Genomic DNA, 18332 nt, shown 5'->3' with positions numbered 1-18332 from the left:
TTTGACTGTTCAGCTGGAGTACTGCGCATTTGACCCTGGATAAGTCATCAGACCCTCGCTACAATATTCTATAAAGCTACACTGTGATGAAGAACGGATTAATAAAAATGTTATCAAGCTGCTGACTCTTGTTCTGTTTTAAGGTCAGTTTGAATCGTTTTTTAATTAGCTATGGCACTCAGACGAAGTGAGGGAAATCCATCGTTATGGGCGAGCAGTAAAGTGGAGGGACAAAAGACTGGGAGCCTGAGAAGGCTGGGAAATGGTGAGAGGAAGGGTTGCATCGCCATGGCAACATTAAAAATAAAGAGGGGGAGAGAGAGAGAGAGAGAGAGAGAGAGAGAGAGAGAGAGAGAGAGAGAGAGAGAGAGAGAGATTTAGGGGCAAGGAAAAACAAGAAACGAGGGAAGAGAGGGTGTTGGTGGGTGTCAGGGGGGGATGGTTGTGGGGGGGGGGATTGTGAGGGAGGGTGGGGGGGGTTGTGGGGGGGGGGGGGGGTGGTTGCGGGGGTTGGCATGAGAGGAAAGTGACACAACAGACCCATCATGCCTAATCAACACCTCTCCCTTCAGCGTTTAGGTGGTAACAAAGACTCGCGTTGCACTAATAAAAGCCTGTCGTTGAGAAAACACCTTCTTCAAGGGCAGTCATTCTCCGAGCCGGCCTGCTTCCAGAGCTCCGTCCTCCCACAATGCCACGCTCGAGTGTGCCTGGGAGGCACCGCCCTCCCTATCTGTGTGGGCATCTTATCATTATGTGCTCAGCAGGCTAATGTGGGAAAGCGGCTGTGGACATGTGAAGGAACACCAAACGGGAAGCAAAGGAGTTCGGTTCTATTTGAGGTTATGCTACTTTGGCCGCTGCCGTCCAGGCGTGGCTTTACTTGGTTTTACTTAGCCTCTCTATTCCTGCCCAGTACGCTTGGCTATGATTCATGAGGTGAACTGTGGGGACACACGAAACGCGACGGAGCGGATGATTGCGTCGTGGTCGTATTAGGGACGACACGAAGTCCAGTCAGTCTGAAACTTAATCGTGTGTCCTGAGCTTTTTCCCTCCCACTCTGTAGATTTAAGAGGGTGGGGGGGGGGGGGGGGGGGGGTTCTTTAAAGGATATCCATTAGCACTCATTTACATTTTCCATGCTCCATGATGTGTTTACACTTACACAATGAACGTGACAGACAAACGCGTGAACCCATGCAGTGGGAGTCTCACCACGCACGGCCGCCAGAAAGAATCTAGAATTGTGGACTTTCAATTCTAAAAGCAACACAACACATCCTGAATCCCTGACACTTTGAGTGCTGATGAGGATTTATATCAGCCTCAGTAAAAATTGAATTCCAATAATACATTGTAGTTAAACCCCTGCTGTTGGACGAAAGTGGTATAGAAATGACAAAAGCTAAATCCAGAGGAATGGGTCAGAATATTCCAATTAAAGTATGGATCGATATTTTGATCTAAAGTCATTTAGTTTTAACTCGACAATAAACACACAGATCGATCGGTAACAACAGTCAACAAATCTTCCAAATAGCTCTCGTTCCGCACAAACCGAGCTGCTATGTTATGTCTGGACAGACGCTGTCTTTAAAACACATATTAATGTTAGGTCACTGCACTTCACGTTATGTGACAACAGTGACGGACATCCTGCCCTACTCCTGTCAAACGCTGAAGTTGCACACATTGCCTTTAGCCTATCGGTTTGGTGATGTGGACGGACGCGTCACAGTATGTGATGTTATCAGACTGATTGTGTGGCCCCGAGGCAACTACCACTGCGGGAGAAAATTTATATCCCAGTCCAGCCGTCCCGATAAACACGTCAGCCAGTCTCATCAATCGGCTGCAGCAGCAGCACTCCAGGGAAGGATCCCACCTCAGGCCTCCACTGGGCTGGTCTTCAGAGGCCGTTGCCTAACACAGACCAGCACTCAGTTAACCTCCGAGCCCCTCGGAAACACGCACACAGGCAGTCTGCCAAGGTCAGGGAAAGAGCAGTCTATGACGCCACAACCAGTCCAGCACTCTCTCACGTTTTTTCATTCTTGTGTGTGTGTGTGTGTGTGTGTGTGTGTGTGTGTGTGTGTGTGTGTGTGTGTGTGTGTGTGTGATCGTGCACGCTTGTGTGTTCATGTGTGTGTGTTTTTTTTTAGTTTTTGGACCCCCCAGTGTATTCCATCTTTCATGGTTGACCACTTTTGCGCCTCCCTGATGTCTTCACTACTTCGTCTAACTGGTATAGCCTAAAAAAGCACTCAGAATACACAAACGCGTGCACACACACACATACTTGCGTGTGTACGCGTACACACACACACACACACACACACACACACACATCCTAATCATTATTTTCTATAAACTAGAGGGCCGTAAGAGGAGATCAATGCTGATCAAACAAAGCTAGATGGAACCTGCTTGTTTCTGAAGGAGAGAGAGAGGGAGCGCGAGAGCGAGAGAGGGAGCGCGAGAGCGAGAGCAGGAGAGAGAGAGAGAGAGAGAGAGAGAGAGAGAGAGAGAGAGAGAGCAGGAGAGAGAGAGAGAGAGAGAGAGAGAGAGAGAGAGAGAGAGAGAGAGAGGGGGAGAGAGGGCTAGGGAGAGAGAGAGAGACAGAGACAGAGACAGAGACAGAGACAGAGACAGAACTAGGGATTTTATTATCCCTGCCCATCCCCACGGGCGCTCTGATGTCATTTCAACGAGAGATAAGACGAGGATAAGGCTCTGCAGAGAACAACAAGGGGCTATAAATTGCTGTTTTCTGAAGCCGCTCTCCTGGCTGCTGCAGGGGTTCACTTGTTATGAGGGCCAGGGGGGGCCCTCTTAACAAGTGAGGGTCCCCCCTGGCCCTCACCTCTCTCTCTCTCCCTCTCTCTCTCCGCCCCCCATCTCTCTCTCTCTCTCCCTCTCTCTCTCTCTCTCCGCCCCCCATCTCTCTCTCTCTCTCCCTCTCTCTCTCCCCCCTCTCTCTCTCCCCCCTCTCTCTCCCCCTCTCTCTCCTGGGTCCCGGAGGTCCCCCACGCAGGCACACAGGGCGTGTGGCCCTAATTGCCACATTTGATTCGTCCTCCCAACTCTCGCCGAATAACTCAGGGTCGGTGCGTGGAGGCTGTCCCTTTACTGTTGCTCTGTGTGCAGCAAATGTGAGAAAAAATAGTCTCACGGATTTTAAATTGGGCTGTGAGTGGCTGGGGTCCGTGCGCGGACACGGAACGTCCCGGTATCTCCGGTCCGCCTCCGTCACCCTGCCTGGGGTGTGGAGCGGGGCAGAGCACGAGGACTTCAGAGCTTTTTATTATCTCAATGAAAATTGATTTGATGCCTCGCAGCTTTTATGGGTCTGTGCTTTCTAATAAAGTTCACAAGAAACGAGGAAGGGAATCCTGGCGTGACAAGAATTCCTGTTTCTACTGAAAGATCATCATAGTGGGCTTTGAATCACAAGACTTAAAAATGTTACATGGATGGTATGAAGGGCGCATGAATTCAAATGAGCTTAATAATTAATATATATCATTAGCATAGAGATTAGTGATTGGGATAGTGGATTAGGGTTAACCTTAACCACCTAAATATAAATGTATAATTTATTTAAACATGAACACCATCAGTAATAGATTCCAAGACAGACATATTACAGTTGATTATTTAATTGCTGCACTAACTAATGTTAATTAATGAACCCTGATTTTAATGTGTGTTTCTGTGTGTATATACACAGTATCTAACTGCAGTTCGAGTGTGTGTGCATGCATGCTTGACTTGTCTGTTTCTTCTAGCCGATCGCGTGATAGTATGTTTCAAGTCTCGGTATCTGGAAACAAGGTGTGGTGAGCTGGTCAGCTGACACATGGCCAACCTACAACCAATCAGGAGGTGCCACACCAAAACTCCCAAGGATCCCCCTTCAGTGGTGGTAGCGTGCATGTGACGACGTGAACACATGCACACAAACACACACATGCACACAGAAACACCAAAACATGCATACACTCCAGGTGCATGCTAGCTGACAAACGCACAGCTGTGTGTGCGTGTGTGTGTGTGCGTGTGCGTGTGCGTGTGTGTGTGTGTGTGTGTGTGTGTATAATTGATGAGGCGATCAGTTGGGGGGCCGGGGACCCCTCAGTGCATCTAAACTTGCATTTGCCCGACCTTTCACAGCTGCTGTAGTGTGTGTACGTACACATGCATGTGAATGTTTGTGTGCGTGTGAATGTCTGTGTGCATGTGACGATGTGGAAGAATTGGGATTGTATTGTGACGGATGCAAATGTGTTTAGATGTGGAGGTTTGTGTGTGTGCGTGTGTGTGTGTGTGGGTGGTTGTGTGGGGGTGTGGAGGTGTGAGGTAGGGAGGGGGGGCTATTTGTGTGTGTATCTACATTTTTGCATATGATCTATAGATAGCAGTTTGCACCAGCTATCTAAGAGATGAAGGCTGGCAGGTGATATTAATGAGTGTGCGAGAGAGAAGATCCTCTGATGACTGATACTACAAGAACAGTGGGGATGGGAATGGAAATGAGGGGTGGTTAAGGGGAGAAGAGAGCCAGAAAGAGAGAGAGAGAGAGAGAGAGAGAGAGAGAGAGAGAGAGAGAGAGAGAGAGAGAGAGAGAGAGAGAGAGAGAGAGAGAGAGAGAGAGGGAGGGGGAGAGAGAGAGAGAGAGAGAGAGAGAGAGAGAGAGAGAGAGAGAGAGAGAGAGAGAGAGAGAGACAGAGAGAGGGAGGGGGAGAGAGAGAGAGAGAGAGAGAGAGAGAGAGAGAGAGAGAGAGAGAGAGAGAGAGAGACAGAGAGAGGGAGGGGAGAGAGAGAGAGAGAGAGAGAGAGAGAGAGAGAGAGAGAGAGAGAGAGAGAGAGAGAGGAGAGAGAGAGAGAGAGAGAGAGAGAGAGAGCTAGGGAGAGGGGGAGAGTGAGAGAGAGAGAGAGAGAGAGAGAGAGAGAGAGAGAGAGAGAGAGAGAGAGAGAGAGAGAGAGAGAGAGAGAGAGAGAGAGCTAGGGAGAGGGGGAGAGTGAGAGAGAGAGAGACAGAGACAGAGAGAGGGAGAGACAGAGAGAGGGAGGGGGAGAGAGAGAGAGAGAGAAAGAGAGAGAGAGAGAGAGAGAGAGAGAGAGAGAGAGAGAGAGAGAGAGAGAGAGAGAGAGATAAGAGAGGGAGAGAGAGAGAGAGAGAGAGAGAGAGAGAGAGAGAGAGAGAGAGAGAGAGAGAGAGAGAGAGAGAGAGAGAGAGAGAGAGAGCTAGGGAGAGGGGGAGAGAGTGAGAGAGAGATACAGAGAGAAAGAGAGAGAGAAAGAGAGAGAAGCGAGAGCGAGAGTTCGACGAGTACTTCAGAGAGGCGCCTCTGATGAGCTGGAAAGAATTCTAATTGCGAGTCACTCGAGTCTAACATTGACTTAATAATACGCTGAGTTCAATAAAAAAAGAGCCCCACTGTAGTTGGGAGGTGGCTCAGACTCCGTAGGAGCGGTTGGGTCTCGGCGTCCCCCTCCACGGGGGGGGGGGGGGGAGGACTGGGTGGCGTGCTAAAGGTTCATTTGGTTAACCTTTACCTTGGGCTAACGGTGACTTTTACATGCTGCTGCACCTCGGTCTCCGAGCCCCTCTCAGCTCTGGATGTTGTGCGGGGGCCAGCGTGCCCCGCCCACAACTCACATCTGCCACTTCCCATACATTAAGAAGCGAATGTCAAATGCCAAGGGATCTGCCAGCAAAGCAGGATGTGCGCGCGTGTGTGTGTGTATGTGTGTGTGTCAAAGAGAGAGAGAGAATGAGAGAGAGAGAGAATGAGAGAGAGAGAGAGAGAGAGAGAGAGAGAGAGAGAGAGAGAGAGAGAGAGAGAGAGAGAGAGAGAGAGAGAGAGAGAGAGAGAGAGAGAGAGAGAGAGAGAGAGAGAGAGAGAGAGATAGCCTGTGACCTTAACTGTGACAGCTTTTCACAGCAGCAACCAAACACCACAAATAGCTTGCTTCTTCCCCCTTCCAGATGTCCTGTGACCCAGGTCATTATACCTGCAGGCCCCTGCTAACATTCACACCAGCCTGAGATCAGATTCATGTTGGAAGTAATCAAATTTTAGATATGTTCTGAGCCACCCAATATGTAGTCCATGTTATGATTATTGAAAACTAAATTGTACTCTAATCACTCCAATATAAAAAAAGGAAAATATTTGTCTGAACACATATGTATATTCACACACACACATATATATATACAGACACACACATCCAAATCGGACTTACTTCTGCGACAAGCAGCACTATAGGATCAGCTGATTGACATAACCAGATCAGCCATTTTCTTTTATAACCGGTGAAGAACCTGAAATCTATTTCCGGTTCATAAAATAGAATTAACTCGACATTCCCAGATTGGAAGATAGCCGGTGGAAAGATATAACCATTGTCATCCCGGATGTAAATTGCACGTAATAAATGGCTAGTGAGGCGCTAGAGAAGGTCAGGTAGCGAGGGAAAGATCCCCATTCTCACCCAGCCATCACAGGCTGCGGCAATACATGAAGACAAACCAACACACACCCTCACATGCCTTTTGATAATCATCCTCCTGTTATTAGCTGAAAGAGTACGTCTGTCTGTCAGCCTGGGGGAGCAGCTGCAGCCCAGATGGAGCAAGGCAGATCTCCTCTTCTGGGGCTGTGTCCGTTGGATTAGTCATTAGGAGACGGGCGCATGGAGTTGCTATAGCTACTGTCTCCACTTGGCTCTCAGCGGGAACCCATTCGGTTCCCGGGAGCGATCCCATTTGACCGTGGACAGCCTTTAGTACTGTTCCTTTGGGGTAAGAGGACGGGCTCTGTTTCAAGTTACATTTACATTTAGATTTAGGGCATTCGGCAGACACTTTTATCCAAAGCAACTTACAATAAGAAAAGTTGTCAGAAGAAAGCGAGACAATATATCGGTGTGGGTACAGTGAGGATGTTCATAGAACCAAGCGCCAAGCACTTAATTTGCTAGGTTAACCCATATGCAACAAAGATACGTAATAGCTAAGTACTAGGCAAGGGTGTGGGGCTCAAGTTCATCCTACTTTTACTACTAAGTGTCTTGATACACTACTAAGTGTCTTGATTGTTTTTTTTTATCTCTATAAGGATTAACGCTTGGTGCCTCCAGCCTCATGAGACCATTCGATCTCCGTATGGCCCCAGGAAACGTTCATGATTATTTTCAAAAATGGTCTGAAGATCAACAGGAACCAGCACGGAAAGCTTCTCTCAGATGGCGATAGTTTTTTTTTTTGCTTTACTTTGAACCAGATCCGGCAAGAGTAACGAGAGCACGAGCGTTCCTCTGATTGGCTGGAGTTCTATGATGTTCAGTCAAAAACTGGGTCAGTGAGATCTCTCAAAGCAGAGCCCAACCAACCAGAGGCCGCTTGTGGGCTGTGGCCATCAGACACTGATGGCCTTCGACCCTTTGGTTGTACAGAGACTGCTATCATCTGAATCATTTCACAGGTTCCTTTTCCCAACTAGTGAGCCAGGGTTTTAAACCATTGGATCCTCGAATTGCAACAAAATTACTGAAACTAAAATGACTGACGGATCTTATTCCTGAACATCTTATTACATAATTATCACTAAACGATATAGCGTGATTATTAAGCGTGATATTCAAGTAGCAATTTCATCAGGTGTTGAAAGGGCAGAATTATCCCCCTAATTGCTCCTATTGGGCCACCAGCAGTCTGAGTACTAATTAACTAATACCAATGCAGGGAGAGAGGGAGACAGAGAGTACAAGAGAGAGAGAGAGAGAGAGAGAGAGAGAGAGAGAGAGAGAGAGAGAGAGAGAGAGAGAGAGAGAGAGAGAGAGAGAGAGAGAGAGAGAGAGAGAGAGAGAGAGAGAGAGAGAGAGTATCAGAGGGAGCCAGACAGAAAATAAATGATGATTACTAAGTACATAATTAAAGTTTATTCCCATTTTTAGATTATATAACACATGCACATGCGTGCGCGCACACACACACACACACCCACACACACACACACACACACCACACAACACACACACCACCACACACACACACCAACAACACAACACACACACACCACACACACATCACTAGGAAGTACCGGCACCTTCTTTTAATAACACAAACTTCTTGCCCTCATGCAAATTTGCAGAAGTTCATATTGGTATCTTAGCAGCACTACACAACATTGCGTTGGCAACGTTGTCACAATTCGTTCTCATTAGTTCCTGGTAACCATTGGAAACCATCCGGGCCTTCTATTATCGAATTATGGTCTAGCGGGGAAACGCAGAGAGGAGGGATGGTGTAGTGCATATAATAGATTTATTTCTGGCACTATATTAAATTTCTGATTTTCTCTCTTTTTGTGTTGTTTGTGGACTCTGCCTAATTTACATCTTTCTGCTCAGCCCTCTCTCGTCCCCAGCGGCCTTTCTCTCCGACTCGCGACATCGCCTGTCTTTTTTCAAATGTCAGTTTAATTGTCCATCTGACCGACTTGCCTGCATGTCCCACCAGGTGGTCTCTCTCTCTCTCTCTCTCTCTCTCTCTCTCTCTCTCTCTCTCTCTCTCTCTCTCTCTCTCTCTCTCTCTCTCTCTCTCTCTCTCTCTCTCTCTCTCTCTCTCTCTCTCTCTCTCTCTCTCTCTCTCTCTCTCTCTCTCTCTCTCTCCCTCTCCCTCCCGCCCTCTACCTCCCTCTCACTCCCTCTCTCCCGCCCTCTACCTCCCTCTCTCTCTATAAATACTCTTTCCCTCCCTCCATCTGTGTACAACCATTATTGATGGTTGGATACCCAGTACTGGGTCCAGCCTCGATAACAGTCAATCAAGGTGATGGATCCTCACAGCACAGCTAATCACATTACGCGCAAAGTGTCGGCTCCACGAACTGATGGATTATAAAGTGAATGTTTTTTCCCTTTCTGTGTGTTATTTGATTACTTTTTTGGCAGCCTCAGAGCACATCACAGACGGCGTTGAGCATCTAAAAGGACAACGCCCTGCATTAGTTTCGAAATATGGCTTTAATAAAAAAATGAAGTTGTTTTTTTTATGTTGCCTGGCAACAAGAAAGAACAAATGTTCTATGGGAAATTAAGCTATGTGAGAAGAATGTTATTTCTATAATAAGCATTCAAAAGTATTCCATCATTTCTCCGACGGAACAAAACAACATGACAATCAGGACTGAGCTGGGAGAGCCACTTAGCCCAATTCTGAGACGCCTGACTGTCTCATCCGTCCCCCCACACACACACACACACACACACACACACACACACACACACACACACACACACACACACACACACACACACACACACACACACACACACACACACACACACACACACACACACAGAATCAGAATGGGTTTCAACTGTTACAGGAGGTTTAAAATTCAAATTTTTCCCCAATTAGTAGTAATACATCTCTATGCTCCAGTTCCATCTCACTCACTCACTTTGCAAGAAAAACTAAAGTAAATTATTCATCAACTAGCAAGGAGAACAATTTGATGGATGCAGTCAAACAGTCATTCATGCGGCTGGTGATATGTTAATACATTTGAGTAAGTATACATTGCCTTAAATAAGTGTCCCAATCTCCCCCAATCTAATCTGCATCTAGTCTGGGGTTTCTATGGCGACATCCTACGCATGAACCGGCGGCATGACGGGTGGCAAAGAGATGCTCGGAAGATGATACAGTAAGGGGATCATAAGGGCGCTGGCCTCCGCGCGCGCGCGCGCACACGCACACGCGCACACACACACACACACACACACACACACACACACACACACACACACAGGAGAGCGTTGCTGTTTTTTCTCCTCTCTACATTTTTCCACTGTTCCTATTTTTTCATCCCGACGTCCTCATTATTGAAAGTCGGTCCTGGAAGTTGACCCCCCACCGACCAAGACCTAGAGCACCTGCTATAGTTCTGTCCTCAGAAGAACATTGTCTCCTTAATAGTACAGCGACATCCTCAGTTGTGAATAACGCTACCAGTTTCACCACCAACGGCGTGTCATTTTCCTCCAGCATACCAGCATCTGGTATACTGGAGAGAGTATTTATACAGAGGAGGAATAGAGTAGAGAGAGAGAGAGATATAGAGCTAGAGATAGAGAGACAGAGACAGAGAGAAAGTATGTCTCAGAGACGGTGTAAAAATGGGTAAAACAATTTGGTCACAATACAGTTTTAGTAGTAAAGACCTTGGATGTAAAATAAAAGTCTCGTCTGCGAGAGGTTAAACCTGGAGTCACCACGGTTGCTTCTTATCTCTGCGAGTGATGAGTGTTTCCTTCTCCTCGCCCCTCATCGCTCACCTCTTCCGTGCTACCATCTACGGCTCTCACTGGAGAGGGAATCCCTCAGGATCCGTCCTGATAGCAGAACAATGCTTCATCCTGACCGTCTACGCAGATCACCCAGCAGCCGTGGGAGTTAACCTCGATCTACTGCGTTGGCTTTCTGCGGAGCCGGAGGAGCTTACGAGATTCTGTTAGAGCGAGTTCTGTTAGAGCGAGTTGTGTTACAGCGAGTTCTGTTACAGCGAGTTGTGTTAGAGCGAGTTGTGTTAGAGCGAAATTTTGTTAGAGCGAGTTGTGTTAGAGCGAGTTTTATTGAAGCGAGTTTTGTTAGAGCGAGTTGTGTTTGAGCGAGTTGTGTTAGAGCGAAATTTTGTTACAGCGAGTTGTGTTAGAGCGAGTTTTATTGAAGCGAGTTTTGTTAGAGCGAGTTGTGTTTGAGCGAGTTGTGTTACAGCGAGTTCCGTTAGAGCGAGTTGTGTTAGAGCGAGCAACTGCAGGGGGACGGAGGTCAGAGGGGGAAAGGTTCTGTCTCAGACTCAAATCTTCAATACATCGGGAGAAAATGTGTCAACACGTTCTTTCTTTCGGTGTTCACTTTCCGTGAAAAACACACTGCCAGTGTTTTCCACTTTTTGTGTGGAAGGGCAAAAGATAAGATATATCTCAAGAAAATAGTCAAGGGATCTAGAGCGTACCTGGCTGGCTAAAGTGGTGTGTGCACGCCCAGGATAAACGGGAAGCATTGTCCATGTTTCAGAGTGGAACAACCTTTCAGAAGCTCTTGGGAAAAGGAGGTTAGGAGGTGCTGGAATGAAATTAGCATTTTTTTAATTAATCTGGTTAAGAACTACAGAGAACGACAGCATTATAGGGGATACAAAACAAATGACATGAACCTATTAATGCAAATGGATGTTTGAGTGTAATCCCAGAAATAACTCAGTGACCAGTTTAAGTGTCCAGGTCTACGGTAGCATTTGCCCATCACGGTTGTCATGGTGATGCAAGCGAGGGGAGGTGAGGGGAGCACTCACTGAAGCTACTTATTAAACCCTTGTGTGGTTAAAGTAGCCCGGCCACCTCGTACACATATGGGGCAACATATGGGTATGTGTGTGTGTCTCTCTCTCTCTCTCTCTCTCTCTCTCTCTCTCTCTCTCTCTCTCTCTCTCTCTCTCTCTCTCTCTCTCTCTCTCTCTCTCTCTCTCTCTCTCTCTCTCTCTCTCTCTCTCTCTCTCTCTCTCTCTCTCCCTGTGCTTATCAACACATACATACACACAGTTAAATTCCCGATGTGTATGCATGAACACGGAAGTGTATGCATGCCCACATACACTAGACACTTGTGTGAGCAGACATATTTTTCAGAAAAATATCAGAAGCAAACCAACATCAATAATTTGCTCATATTGCCTTTGCTCAGGACTATCGATTTATTTTAATGAATTCACACACAAACTCACACACACACACACACACACACACACACACACACACACACACACACACACACACACACACACACACACACACACACACACACACACACACACACACAGGCCCCGAGCAACTATGTGTAAATCGAACAACGTAATCTTATACTGAACAAAACCCTGTTTACGGTTAGCAACATACACTGAAATATGATCACATCATTCAAGTATCGACTGAGAATTTTTCATAACAACAACATTAATGTGAGCCCTCTTTTCAGAAATCCATCATAGATGCATTAAGTGTGACGAGACCGAGGTTATAACAGGGGGAAAAAAACAATTCCATCCTGGTTATTATGAGTCAACTGACAGGCCATTGGAGCCAGCGGAAAACATTATCGGTCACAGCAGACTGCTGTCTGCGTTACGATAAGATAAGATGGAACTTTATTAATCCCAGAGGAGGAACGTCGGGGACTACAGCCAGCGTGAGGGGTACAGAGCTGGGGAGAACCGGAAGGAACAGAAAAAAGACAGGAAAAAGGGTAGAACGGAGGCGGCCTGGGAGCGGGAGGCGACGGTGGGCTCAGAGGTGGGCTTCTCAAGGTTGTCTCAATCGCATTCGTTTTCGTTTCATTGAAAGGGCGGCGAGAGGGGGGGGGGGTCTCGTCTGAGCACTGCCGGGGGCCGCTGATGGGTTTATCAGGTACACACGGGCGGCCGTCCGCACGCGCGCGCGTGCGCGCACACACACACACACACACACACACACACACACACACACACACACACACACACACACACACACACACACACACACACACACACACACACACACACACGTCAGACAGGGTTTGAGCGTCCCTCCACTTCATACACTACCTCACCCTAAAAAGGAAACTGAAACAGAAAGTGTCTCATGAATAATTGTTCTCCATCTTGGAAGATAAGGAAATACAATAAAGGAGGCTAGTGGAAAATCATGTTTATTATGTATTTTAGCATATATATATATATATATATATATATATACAGTATATATATCTAAATATATTATAGAGCTGTCAGTTAAACGCGTTATTAACGGCGTTAACGCAAACCAAATTTAACGGCGTTAAAATTTTTATCGCGCGATTAACGCAATTACTTTATAAAAAAAAAAAAAAAAAAAAAAAATTTTTTTTTTTTTCTTTGGCTCAAAACAAAGAAGCAGTACCCTGACTGCTATGTTCAAATGACATTTGTTCAAAGCAGTCGTTTAATTGCACTATAGGCTCTTTTTTTGTATCGTCCTGTTTTGATCACTGTTTATGCCAATGTTGTTATCAATAAAAAATCATTTGCACAAGGCAAGCCGATGCACTTCACCATGTTGATAAGAGAATTAAAATGAGAAGAATTATGGGACAAAAAAATCAAGGGATATTTAGCATAGAAAAAGAATTTGCGATTAATCGCGATTAATTAGAGTTAACTATGACATTAATGCGATTAATCACGATTGAATAATTTAATCGCTTGACAGCTCCATGAACCATCCTACATATGCCATTCGACCGAGCATCATAGGCTCATTAAAACATTTGTTCTAGACGACAGCCTGACAGTCAGCAGCTGGCCTACATTGCAAACTATTTCCTTCTAAATCTTGGAGATGGGAAAGTGCTTTCACCCCTCTTCCCCTCCATCCTGGGCACACAGGGCACCCAGTGCCTGGTCCCTCCATCCCTCTCCAATTGGCCCAGGGTGCTTTGGTACTTAGCAGCCCGCTTGCTAGTCTGAGTCAGCAGACTCAGAAAGGACTGGCTGTTTTGGACACAGAGCAGGTGTGTGTGTGTGTGTGTCTGTGGTGTGTTTTTGTGTGTGTGTGTGTGTGTGTGTGTGTCTTTGCATGTGTGTGTGTGTTTGAGTTTGTGTGTGTCTGTGTGTGTGTCTGTGTGTGTGCGGGATTGCTCCGCATTCTTTGCTCCGACTTGTGTGACAAGACTGTGTAGTTCAATACTACATGCCACCATGTATGCCATAAATACCATCCCTCGCCCTTCCTCACCCCAATCCCTACCCCAGCCTATTCCCTCACACGCGTTTGAAACATGGCTAACGCAGAGCGCTCAACTGCTGAGGCCTAAAAAAAAAAAAAGTTTGGTTCCTGTTGGTTGTCAGTTGAGGTCATGGGTAGGTAGGGAATTTATTTTATTTTTTTATTTTATTTTTTCCAGCGGCAGCGAATGATAAGTAGGTTGTTTTTCCATTTATAAACGAGAGAATGCGCTCATCCTTGGACAGAATGAAGAGGTGCTGTACAAAAACGTAATTATAGTTTGCATCAAAAAAAAAAAAAAACATTTTTTTTTTTTAAAGCTCATAAAATAATTTGGGTCGCACACAAATGGACAGGGTCGGTCGGAAACCGGAACCAAACAAAAATTTTTTTTAGGCCTGACCAGCTTTTAATGGAAAGGAAACGTGTACAGGAGACCGCTGTAAGTCACAAATCAACCGGCTGGATTGCTCCAGCCATCTCCAGCTATGTATCCATGTCCTCTCCCCCCCCCCCCCCCCCCCCCCTCCCTCTCCATCGCTACACTTGACCTATAAAAAGAGGCGTCCACCATCGGGAGCCACCGGGGCTGCCTGCCTGCATGGGAATGGGGTGGCTGGGAAGAGAGCAGCAGGGAATGACAATAAGCCCAGTGTATCGCTGCCAACATCGGAGCAGCAGGTGAGACAGGCAGGTACCAGGGAGAGGAAGACAGGTTGGCAGGCGCACAGTAATAGGGAGAGACTGGACGGGGGGGGGGGGGGGGGGGGGGAGAATCGAGGGGAGAATACTTAAACGGACCACCAGTCAAGCTGACAGACAGACTGACAGACAGACTGACAGACTGACTGACAGACGGGCTGAGGGAACACGTAAAGAGGACAGACAGACAGATGACAGTGCTCCTGTGGAGTGGCCAGGGAACACGTAAAGAGGACAGACAGACAGGTGACAGTTGCCTCGACAAACATTAGGGATAGTAAATGTTGCCATAATAGGCTTACAGAGAGCACATTCATCACAGAGACATGCCAACGGATGAGGATTACACCGTGCATTTCTCATACCTCTATAGAATCACATTTGCATGCAAATGTGCCAATTAGTAAGAACACTGGCTTACATTCACATACATACCTCAAATTATATTCTGTTAAATTTGATATCGTTTTATATTCAGAACCGGATTCACCTCAATGACCTGACAGTGTATCACTTCGAAGCCACACCCAAATTAATGATTACTGATTAATCACCTCATTAGAAGACTCATCTCACTATCTGAAACAAACATGCTTTTCCACTTTGGCAAAAGACTATTGAGACATTCCAAGGTGGATGTGACATCACTCTAAAGAAAAGCTGGAGACATGAGGGATGCACGCAAACCGCCCGGTTGATAGGGAAACAGACTGAGGTCTCCAGCAGCCAGGTACTATTAACAGAGACCTGACCTTTCAGCTCAGATCAACGGCTGACATTTACAGCATACGAAGGTACACAGATAATAAATATAGGAGGAACAACAACTCAAGAGGCTGGGAAACGTCCAGTCTTTCTCACTCCACTCCTATTCTGATGGCTATGGTATTAGAAGTGTTATGTTATGTTAGTCATGTTAATTACAGGGAGCATTGTAGAAGCCACTGCATAGACCCAATATTGCTTTGCATTTTTCCTAAACTATTTCAAAACAAATACAGGCATTGGTGTGCGTGTGAGTGAGTTGGGGTCACTACTCTAGAGTCTTGCACACTCAAGTATTAAAACTGTACTTCACTCTTTAGTCAATCCTTTTAGATCCAGTGGAAACGTGTATTGTTTAATATATGCAAATTCCACATAATACTAATGGTTCAATGTGAAATTCATTCTACGATGATTAGCTTTGCTATATCTCCCGTAGCCGATATTATCTTCCACGCATGAATGCCTGTAGGTTTATTTTTTAAGATGAGATCTTTTCCTAATCTTTGGTTGGCATAAACCCCAAACATCACATGCTTAAACCGATTATGTATCGAACAAAAAAGGTTATTGAACAAAAAGGCTGCCGTTACCTCTGCCACAAAACACCGGGAATCCTCCCTGACACACACACACACACACACACACACACACACACACACACACACACACACACACACACACACACACACACACACACACACACACACACACACACACACACACAGCAGTGATGCATGCTCCGCAATGTACGATCCCTGTGGCACAGATGTAACGGTGTGCCTTAATGACGTGCCGGGGCTGTTCTGCTTAATAGCAGTCTCGGTTCACGCTGTGGAGATCACAGAGCCTGGAGGCCAGGGGCAGAGCCTCTCGGGTGAAGCCTAATCAACCGTCGCTGGCAGCCTCGTCCGCGCACACAATGAGCGCACACGGAGCACAGCACACAAACACAACGCGGCTGACACTGTAACCAACATTGACTGCTTCATTGTACAGAGAGGTGAACAAAAGCAAGGGACTGGTATGTGCGTTAATGGGTCTCAATGCCTCCGACTTGCTGAAAGGCTAATCAAATAGCAAATCGCTGGGAACTGATTAGAGGGCTCACCATGGTCCAGACCGGATTAGGAAGGAAATCAGTCGTTTGGTATGTGCATGCATAATGCAGGACCTTTTTTATAAACGAGGCAGACAGGGTTATTCATAGAGGATACTGGAACCACCAATCACGAAAGGGAACAGAACATGTAGCGAGCATTAAAGAATTGACCCGGCATCCCGCTGGGACACAACACAGAGGCAGTGATGAGGCCCCAGTCTTCACACATCAGGATGATTCACACCAGCCTGACGTGGTGAGATGTGTCGCAGCGCTTCCTTCAGGGTCAGGCGACATGTTGTCGGAAGTCATGAAGACGTTTTAAAAGAGACGCGTTAAAAACATGCAAGCACATCGATGTGCCCTACGCCCCAGTTTAAATGACCACTTTAAAGCCCCTCTCTATGAGACCGCCCCTCGCCCCCCACCAGCCGAAAACACACACACACACAGTAACCATGATGTTACAATGGCAGCAGACAGAGATTTGTGTGTGTGTGTGTGTGTGTGTGTGTGTGTGTGTGTGTGTGTGTGTGTGTGTGTGTGTGTGTGTGTGTGTGTGTGTGTGTGTGTGTGTGTGGGGGGGGGGGGAGGCACCATCAGATGGATGTCTGTGGGCGCCTATCTGACTCAAGGGGTCTCCGGCTTACAGAGGAGTGTGTTAGAGAATCGTCAGCGGACCGCGTCCTGATGACACCAAATTAAACCGGGCTCCGCTGATTTAATAACACCGCCAATATGTGGAACGCAAACTGGGGACTCAATCTATTTCCCCCGCGCCCGGAGGGGGAGACACGAGCCCACACGGCAGGCTGGAGCACACACACCTGTTAGGACGCTGATGATTTCAGGGAACAACATATGAAGGACGGAAGCCCCCCCCCGTCCCGTCCCGTCCCGTCCCGTCTGTCGTCTGTCCCTTTATCAATCCTCAAAATCAAAATAAAACATGTCCAACCCATAATACCTCGTCGCCCCGTCCGTATCATATCTCCCGTCCCTCTTTTCTCTCCGTCAATGATAAAAACAGAAGGCTGATGTCAGAGTAGAGGCACGCACAGTAATCCACGTTTACTACAGGTTACCAGTGCACTGTACCCCTATTCTCACCCACCGGCGTTGGTGGAGGTCTGATCGCTAGAGGATGGCTCACCATAGGAGACAGTGGGGAGTCAGTGGAGAGACAGCGGAGGTCTGGTCAGTAAAGGATGGCTCCGGATAGGAGAGAGTAGAGAGACAGTGAAGAGACCGTGGAGGGACAGTGGATGTCTGATCGCTAGAGGATGGTAGGAGAGAGTAGGAGAGAGGGGTGGGACGCCTACCTGATGTAGCGCAGGGGCTCAGAGGTCTCCGACCCCACTTTGGTGGTGCTGTGGTTCATCTCGTCCGGCAGTGGGTCCGTCTCGGCCAATGGGATTCTCCAAAAAAAGGCAGGCACAGTCAGACCAGGCTTCCCCACTTCAAGGGAGGAAGAGAAAAATAAACACACAAACACGCACACTATCCCTATTTGTCTGACTGAATAAACACTCCACAGACACACACGCGCACTCTAGCTCTGTACTTGAGTGTAGTGAGAGGAGATAAATAGGCTTGCTATCTCTCCCTCTCCCTCTCTCCCTCTGGCTCTCTTACTATTGGTTCAGATCCTGGAAGGTGATTACCGTCTCCCACTCACAACGCTGCTTTTGTATGCCTTTTTTTTTTCATCTACGCTCTCTCTCCCTCACACTCTCTTTCTCTCTATATATAAAAAGATATCTGTCTGCTCTGCTTCTCACTGACGCTCAGAGACTCCTGTGTTGACGCGACTGGCTCGGAGTAACACCGGCGTTCACCAAGGGAGGCGGAGGGGGGAGACCAAGCCGCCCCATTGGCTGTGGCAAGTGCAATCAGAGCTGCTAAAGCAAGCTTTGGTATCCCAACTGCCTGCACCCACCTCTTC

The 18332-nt window shown here is 47.1% G+C and overlaps 1 protein-coding gene across 1 annotated transcript in view; it reads right to left on the bottom strand.

The window, feature by feature from the left end:
• Nucleotides 1-18263, bottom strand: part of yjefn3 (YjeF N-terminal domain containing 3) — a 42428-nt gene extending 24165 nt beyond the window's left edge. The window contains exon 1 of the mRNA XM_030371908.1: nucleotides 17710-18263. Coding sequence (XP_030227768.1) covers nucleotides 17710-17768 — 59 coding nt within the window. The 5' untranslated portion in view covers nucleotides 17769-18263. The remainder of the gene's footprint in view (nucleotides 1-17709) is intronic.
• Between the last annotated feature and the right edge of the window lie 69 nt (nucleotides 18264-18332).

The sequence above is a fragment of the Gadus morhua genome, chromosome 12 (assembly GCF_902167405.1).
Source record: "Gadus morhua chromosome 12, gadMor3.0, whole genome shotgun sequence".
Classification (NCBI taxonomy): domain Eukaryota; kingdom Metazoa; phylum Chordata; class Actinopteri; order Gadiformes; family Gadidae; genus Gadus; species Gadus morhua.
This window is presented reverse-complemented; position numbering and strand designations above follow the sequence as displayed.